Below are 8,045 nucleotides of genomic sequence, written 5' to 3' on the forward strand. Positions count from 1 at the left end.
ACCCACCCCCCCTCCGGTCGCCTCCCCCGGCAGCGCGGCGGAGAGCTCGGCTGGCAGCGGGGGCAAGGTGCGGCGGTGGGGAGGGGGCGGCGGAGCGGCGGCTTTGTTGGGCTCGGAGGGGAGCGGCGCGGCGGGAGAGAGCCGGGCGCTTCGGGCTCGAGAGCCCCCACCGCCATGGTGCAGCAAGCGGAGAGTACGGAGGCGGAGAGCAACCTGCCCCGGGAGGCGATGGACACCGAGGAGGGCGAGTTCATGGCTTGCAGCCCGGGGGCGTTGGAGGAGAGCGACCCGGACTGGTGCAAAACGGCGTCGGGGCACATCAAGCGGCCGATGAACGCCTTCATGGTGTGGTCCAAGATCGAGCGGAGAAAAATCATGGAGCAGTCGCCGGACATGCACAACGCCGAGATCTCCAAGCGCCTGGGCAAGCGGTGGAAAATGCTGAAGGACAGCGAGAAGATCCCCTTCATCCGGGAGGCGGAGAGGCTGCGGCTCAAGCACATGGCCGACTACCCCGACTACAAATACCGGCCCAGGAAAAAGCCCAAAATGGACCCGTCGGCCAAGCCCAACGCCAGCCAAAGTCCGGAGAAGAACGCGCCCGCCGGCAGCGGCAGCAAAAGCGCCAAGAGCTCCAGCAAGAAGTGTAGCAAGCTGAAAGCCGCCTCCGCCTCCTCGCCCCCCAAGCCGGGAGCCAAAGCCGCCCACCACGGGGACTACGCGGGGGACGAGTTCGTCTTCGGCACCCTGAAAGTCAGCAGCAAGACGGTCAAGTGCGTCTTCATGGACGAGGAGGAGGACGAGGAGGAGGACGAGGACGAGCTGCAGCTGCGGATCAAGCAGGAGGCGGAGGAAGAGGAGGAGGACGAGGAGCCGGGGCCGCAGCAGCTGCGGCGGTACAACGTGGCCAAAGTGCCCGCGAGTCCCACCTTGAGCTCCTCGGCGGAGTCCACCGAAGGGGCGAGCCTCTACGAGGAGGTGCGGGGCGGCTCCGCGGCGGCGGGCGGCGGCAGCAGACTCTACTACAGCTTCAAGAACATCACCAAGCAGGGCCCGCCGCCGCCGCAGCAGCCCCCCGGCCTCTCCCCGGCCTCCTCCCGCTCCATCTCCACCTCGTCGGCCGGCAGCGAGGAGGCGGACGACCTGCTCTTCGACCTCAGCCTCAACTTCTCCCAGCACGGCCACGCCGCCGCCGAGCTGGGGGCGGGCGCCGCCGCCGGCAACCTCTCCCTCTCGCTGGTGGACAAGGACCTGGACTCCTTCAGCGAGGGCAGCCTGGGCTCCCACTTCGAGTTCCCCGACTACTGCACCCCGGAGCTGAGCGAGATGATCGCGGGCGACTGGCTGGAGGCGAATTTCTCCGACCTGGTGTTCACGTACTGAGCCGGGGGCGGCGAGGCAGCGGCGGAGCGGGAGCGGCGCGACGCCGGCGGTGATGATGATGATGCTGATGATGATTTAAAAAAAAAAAGTCTTGTTTTCTTTAAAAAAAAAAAAAATCTCGAAGTTAGTTCCGAGCCCGGGAGTTGTGATTTTAATTTTTTTTAATTATTATTATTTTTGTGTTCTCTTTTTTTTTTAATTTTTATTGCATTTGGTGATCACAACAACAACAGCAAAGGCAAATGGGACTGGGGGAAAAAAATGATACAGAAGGCGCTGTTTGAAGCTTGTCGGTCTCTGATTGAAGTCTGGAAGATGGTCTGCAAAGAAGTCTTTTGGCAGCACAACTGTTACTCAAGGGGGTTTGTGGATTTCTTTTTTTTTTTTTTCCGTGAGAATTCTTAAAGAACTGTTTTGATTTTTTTTTTTTAATTTTTTTTTTTTTTTCCGAAAGGGACCATTGCAACTTTTTTTGGAGGGAGAAAACTGATGTCTTCTATGCATCCGATTCTTAACAAAGCTGCAGGGAGCTTGAAAAAATGCAGACTGTACAAACGCTTACAAATAACTGAACTGACTTAAAATCAGAGTTTACTTTTCAGATCAAATTGTTTATGGTTTTACAAATGTGATTTCTACTTGCCAACTTTTTTTTTTTTTGTAACTTGTTCCCTTATACCTCCTTGATTGAATACCAGACAGCCTAGACCTCAGTACAAAAAGGTATTGAAACATTTTTGATACATAACAGACCTCAGTCTTTTTTAAAAATTAATATATTTTCAGGCGTATTTTTGTACAGTGAAAAGGGAACATTCTTGCTGTGTTTTTTCAGTAAGACTTTTCAGGCACTTCTTCCCTTTTATTTTCTTTTTTTTTCTCTGTTTTTAGCATGCAAGTTTGTTGGTACGTTACGTCCTGGTTTTAAAAGGATTAAAATTTTAAAAAAATAATCCTTGCATCTAAAGGCCTTGTGGTTTTAAAAAAAAAAGAAACAAACACTTTTTTTTGTACAGCTATAGTTCAGATTTGTTCAATATTTGTAGGTAAAGATTTATTGAAAATGGTGATATAGACCTCAGAGCTGTTATCTTAGTTTAAAAGATTGTATATGTACTGTACTATAGTAGGACTTTATGTATCTCATACGCTGTGATATGTGGATGGGGCCCCAGATGGAAGGTATGAAACTGGATTCTCGATTTTAGAAAAAAAAAAAAAAAAGAAAAAGGCACATAGTTAAAAAAGTTTCTCATGTTGTGCAATATAATCTAAAGTACAGACCATCTGCATATTTTGTAGCAAATGATGGCAAAAGCAGACTTGTGCACTGTCAACATCATAGCCTGTTTTTTTTTTTTTTTTAATGCTGAAAGTCTGTATCTTGACAATTTTAATAAATCAGCTGGAACTGATAGAAACTCGTATCGCTATTAGTGTCTGTAGAAGTGACGCTGGAGATGCCGTGTTGTCACCCCTGGCCCGCGGAGGAGCGGTAGCTGTAGGCTGTTGTGCGTGACTAGAGCTAGGGGGGACGGAGAGTAGGGACTGCTGCGCTTCTTTTTCCGTTTTCCACACCCCCCCGCCTTTCACCCCCCCCAGCCCCCCCTCCCGTTTTGCTCGGTGGGTGCCCGCCGGCGGAGGGGGGGGGGTGTCACCATCATCAGGCGGGGCCGGGGCTCGCTACTGCGGGACGGGACGGGCGGCGGCAGGTTGGCTCCCCCCGGTATTTTCGGCTCTGTCGCCTCCCCCCCACCCCCCCGCGCTACCCGGCTGTGATGGAGCCCCGGATCCCCGCATCCGATGCGCAGGGCGGGGGGCGCGGCGGGGCCGGTGCCTGCCGCCGCTGCGGGGGACGCGGCTCGGTCTCCTCCCCGGCTCCTGGTCCTCCCCCCGCTGCCCGGTTTTTTTTTTCCTTCCCCCTCTCCCTTTTTTGATGAATAGCCTGGGCGAAACTTGAGGCGGAGATGCTGGGAGTAGCGGTGCTGCATGGGGCCGGGGCTCGCTACTGCGGGACGGGACGGGCGGCGGCAGGTTGGCTCCCCCCGGTATTTTCGGCTCTGTCGCCTCCCCCCCACCCCCCCGCGCTACCCGGCTGTGATGGAGCCCCGGATCCCCGCATCCGATGCGCAGGGCGGGGGGCGCGGCGGGGCCGGTGCCTGCCGCCGCTGCGGGGGACGCGGCTCGGTCTCCTCCCCGGCTCCTGGTCCTCCCCCCGCTGCTCGGTTTTTTTTTTCCTTCCCCCTCTCCCTTTTTTGATGAATAGCCTGGGCGAAACTTGAGGCGGAGATGCTGGGAGTAGCGGTGCTGCATCTCCTCCGCCCCGGGGCAGCGCTCGGCCCGGCGGGGCGGCCCTGGCCCCGGGCGGGGGCGAGGGAAGGAAAAAGGGGAGGGGTACGAGCTTCTGCTGTAGGTGAGCAGACTTGGTCAGTGTGCATTTTTATATTTTTTTTGACTTTTAGGAGCCATCAGATTTCAGGTTGCACGCTCTGAGGCAATTGCTGATGGCAATAAACAAACTCACAAGGTGCAAGTTTGTTTCTCAAGAAGTTTACTTTTTATCTGATAGGCATTGGTAATTTTTTTTTTTTTTTTTTTCTTCTTCTCCACTAATTAATGATCCAGCTGTTTACAGGGACAATTCACTGTGCTGGTATTTTGGTGGCAACCACTGCTACAGGCTTTCAGACTTGCTGAAATGAAAATCCTGCATACACATTTGTAAGGCATAATAAAACATAACATTAAAACCTGCATGCATGTTATGTTTAATCAAAGACAACTGTTAGGCATTTAAGTGGTGAGATATCTTACTTTAGGTTAGTTAAACTGGTAGTAAAATGATTAATATAATCTGATCTCTTTCTAATAATAATAATAATAAAACACTCATGATTCTAAATAAAAGTTGTTTGGCCTAAATCTTTGCTATCAGAAAAGAGATATAGCATATCTGGGAACTCAAATTTATGTCTTGCATTGTGATAATTCTTTATGAGAAACTGTGTTTTAAAACAAACTTAATTACGATACACAAGATATCCTTGGCAATGGATAGTCCTCAATAAAACAGAGTTTCTTGAATTTTCAGTTTTTGGTCTCAAATGATTAGTGTGTTCTCCATGTAATAACTTAGAAATCAGATTGAAAACAAATGACATTTATCTCTTCTAAGGCAAAAGAGTGAAAGAAAATAGATACACTGAAGTGCTCTAGCCTAGCCATTCACTATCCTGCTATCGAAAATCCATTCTTGGGCTAGGGTGATGGAGTAAGTTGATCAGGTTCTAAGTCTTAAAACTGAGCCAAAATTCTCTTAGTAATTCTTCAAGCTATCATGAGAGTATGGGGACTTGTTCTTCCAGTCCCTTTCTTCTGATATGCATCCTTGTTTATTAAAGTGATTATAGGCAGTGTCATTAAACATTTGTGCTTTACAGATGTTCAATGAGTTATGAATGATTATGGTCAAGTATGGACTGCATTTAGTTCGCATTGTAATAAGGTCTGTGTCTCAGCCTACAAAAGTTTTGACTTGTGTATATTTTTGGAAGATGTTTTTTTAAATTGCCATTTAAAATATTAGTCAAGGATAACTGATTTAAGGGATCCAAGTATAGAGCAGTCAGGCATATTTTAAAAGAGCAACAGGTCTACTTTAGTCAAAGAATATAATACCCACTCAGAAGTATATCTTTTCTTTCTTCTGTATAATAGGAATTATACAATACTATATCAGAGTAATATTTTGAGTGAAGGTATATGGCGCAGGGAGACAATTTTTGTCCAGACAGTTGAGTTTCTTTCCTTTTCAAGTTTATTATTGCATATTGCTCAAGGAAAAATTAGGTAGTGTTCTGTTTAAGCCACTACACTGTTAGGGCTGAAGTTTGATGCTGTTGAATGCCTAAGCTCCTGCTGATCTCAGTGAGAGTAGGAAACAGTCTTCTAATCACGAAAAATAGCATCTGCTAAGCTACTCTTTTGCTTTTGTCATATCGAGTAATATTCATACCTTCTGTTTCTCTTTCCTTTTATATTATCAGTGTACATAGGAATCCTTGTTGACACACTAGAGCAGTCCTGTTGCAGGCTTAGTATCTCCTGTGGCCTTTTTTTCCACATTCTTTGCATTTGTCTCTGTACAATACTACTCTAAGTGTAATAGGACTAGGTGATAGAAGGGAGAAAAATGAACTTTTTTTATGTGGAAAGGCAATTTACTTGGCAACACTAAGGATGTCAACTCAATGTAAAACCTAATCAAACATGCTGATTCTTTCTAATTTTAAAGTGAACATTTATGTAAACTTACCATTTTCCCCCTTTTGTTGTTTTTATTATGTTTTTCCTCTCTTCCTTTAAAACGACCACAACTAAGAAAGATTATCTTCTTTAAAGTGCAGTCTTTTACAAATGTGGTAGAAAGACTCATTCCAAGCGTCCTTTAAGTGCTACCTGCTCTTTAGGCATTCACTGTCGTTCAGATGAAACTTCTTCAAGTCTATGGAATGTGACCTGCATGCGTGCAGTCTGATCCTTCACTCATGCCTGTTTGAGGAAAGTGCAACTCTGTTGTTACACCAAGGGAAAACTGGTGTGGGGTCAAAGTCAGGGCCATATATAATTTTTAGGTGTTTAATATTCAATACAGTTCATGAAGTTCCTTTTTCACATCTTCACAATTGTTGCCCAGTAAGGCCTTAAACCTGCACTGGTTAAAAAAAAAAAAAATAATAAAAATTCTCATTGAGCTTAATGGGAGTTTTTGCCTCAAGGGCTGCTAGCAGGACAGGTGTCTTAGTTCCTCCTAACCTTCATTTGTAAGCATGGCCAGGAAAAAAACAAACAACAAAAACTTAATACAATGAGTTGCCTTACATTTCCCCTACTATACAGTTGTATTCCTTTGATTTATTTCCTTTCCCCTCACCCACATCGAAGGCTGTGATTGTTTTTGTTTTTAATTTTTTTGCACACTACCTATACCAATTAACTGCCTAATTAGTTTTATCTTCTCTACATGGATGCAGTGAATTTGTAAGAGAATTTCACAAGCAAGTAGTTTTTTAGTGAGTTTAAAGTAAATAGAGTTTTAAAGACCTATTTTTATATTCAATATAAAGCACAAATGTGCAGAAAGTGTAGAATGACTTACAAAAAGGGAAACAAAAGTTCGTAATATTTCATGTATAAAAGTAATACCTTCTTTGGGTTGAGATTCTCTTAGGAAACCCAATACTTATGCCAGTGCAAAGATAGGAATATTTTAAAAAATCTTAGAAAATTGTGATTGACAGCAATTTCAAAGGAATGACTTCTGTAGATACAAGGAAAACCCCTAAAGCAATATGGATAAGAAGGGGTGAATGGTTTTCAATGATGAACAACAACCTGGAAGTGTGAGAATGGAGGTTTCAATCCTTATTAATTAATCAAATTTCTTCTTTTGTGGTTAGCTACCACATCTGGATTTTCTGTGAAGTGCGATCTTGCAGGATGAAAAAGCGCAAGGCCGCCAAACTTCTAAGGCTTGCGAATACTCAGAAGCAGATTTGATTTAGAATTTTTTTTTCTGATTAATTAGGGCTTTAGATTTTGGTAATTCCCACTTACAAGAAAATCAAGACACTGATTTACCGCTTGAAGAAATTTGATCAAATAATAATGATTAATCCAGGAACTCCCATTGTCACAATTTGTTTTTGTTTCCATCGTCCTGCTTATCTCCAAAACCAACTTGCCTCAACTCCTGGCTGAAGCCAGGGAGAAGAGTTATATGCCATTGTTAGTTCATTTGCAATTTGTACCTGGTTTTGCTCTTGTACATATGTTGGCGTTTTGGAGTCTTTACATAAATGCTGTGATACTTTTTTTCTTCTTTCCTCTTAGTTTTTTGGTGGGCTGTTTTAAAATGGAGGCCTGTTTTCCAGTGTGGGACTTTTGATGGTTACAACATTTCAATGATGTTGCATGATGGCCACAGGTGGGGGAAATTGAATGTTTTAGAGCAGTTTTTCAAGCATGACACTTTTAAAATATGTAATTTCAAAGACTTTTCAAGGCCACATGAAATGAGTTTTCATAGCCACTCCAGGTCTTGGGGGGAAAAGCTGAAAAGTACTTTTGTTTAGAAGTCTGAGTGATGGTGGGGGGGAAACCTTTTCTTGAGGTTTTTGCATGCCAGTGCACGGCCTGTTGCTGTGAGAGAAGGAAGATGGTAAGGCTGCTTGAGGCAATGCACTGGAGGACAAAGTGTTTTCTAGCACTAGAAAAAGAAAATGCATGGCAAAGTTTTGTCTTCTAGTAGACTATATAGCATGCAGAGTTTAGTATGTGTCAAAACAGTGTATGACATTGCTGTATCAAAGTTGTAAAATTAAGCATTATTTATTGAAAACTATGTATTTTTTTTGTAAAAACCTGATCACCTAGAGGATTAATATCAGTGACTTGTGCTAGTGCTACAAACTTAACCAGCTTCTTTACTACAGTACTTGATATGCAGTGTTAATGCTCAGGGTTGAAACCAGTCCACTCCAATGTCTTTTTTTGCAAGAGTTTTTAAATAAAGGAACAACATAATGCAATTGTTCAAAAGACTCTAATAAAATTGTGTGATCAATCTTCCTATGTGTTTTTATGTGGATTTTTTTTCCCAG

The 8,045-nt window shown here is 44.8% G+C and overlaps 2 protein-coding genes across 2 annotated transcripts in view; one reads left to right on the top strand and one right to left on the bottom strand.

Annotated features, from left to right (window-relative positions):
• Positions 1-176, bottom strand: part of LOC106896625 (formin-like protein 5) — a 1,623-nt gene extending 1,447 nt beyond the window's left edge. Inside the window, exon 1 of the mRNA XM_014956741.1 lies at positions 7-176. Coding sequence (XP_014812227.1) covers positions 7-176 — 170 coding nt within the window. The remainder of the gene's footprint in view (positions 1-6) is intronic.
• On the top strand, positions 61-2,645 carry SOX11 (SRY-box 11). The gene has a single exon (XM_014956730.1). It carries the CDS (start codon positions 175-177, stop codon positions 1,381-1,383), a length of 1,209 nt encoding a protein of 402 aa, XP_014812216.1. The 5' UTR covers positions 61-174; the 3' UTR covers positions 1,384-2,645.
• Positions 2,646-8,045: the final 5,400 nt, after the last annotated feature.

This window comes from Calidris pugnax, unplaced genomic scaffold (assembly GCF_001431845.1).
Source record: "Calidris pugnax isolate Ruff unplaced genomic scaffold, ASM143184v1 scaffold171, whole genome shotgun sequence".
NCBI classification, from domain to species: domain Eukaryota; kingdom Metazoa; phylum Chordata; class Aves; order Charadriiformes; family Scolopacidae; genus Calidris; species Calidris pugnax.

Excerpts from the sequence above, each read along its gene's own strand:
- SOX11 (XM_014956730.1), top strand. The coding sequence starts at position 175 with ATGGTGCAGCAAGCGGAGAGTACGGAGGCGGAGAGCAACCTGCCCCGG.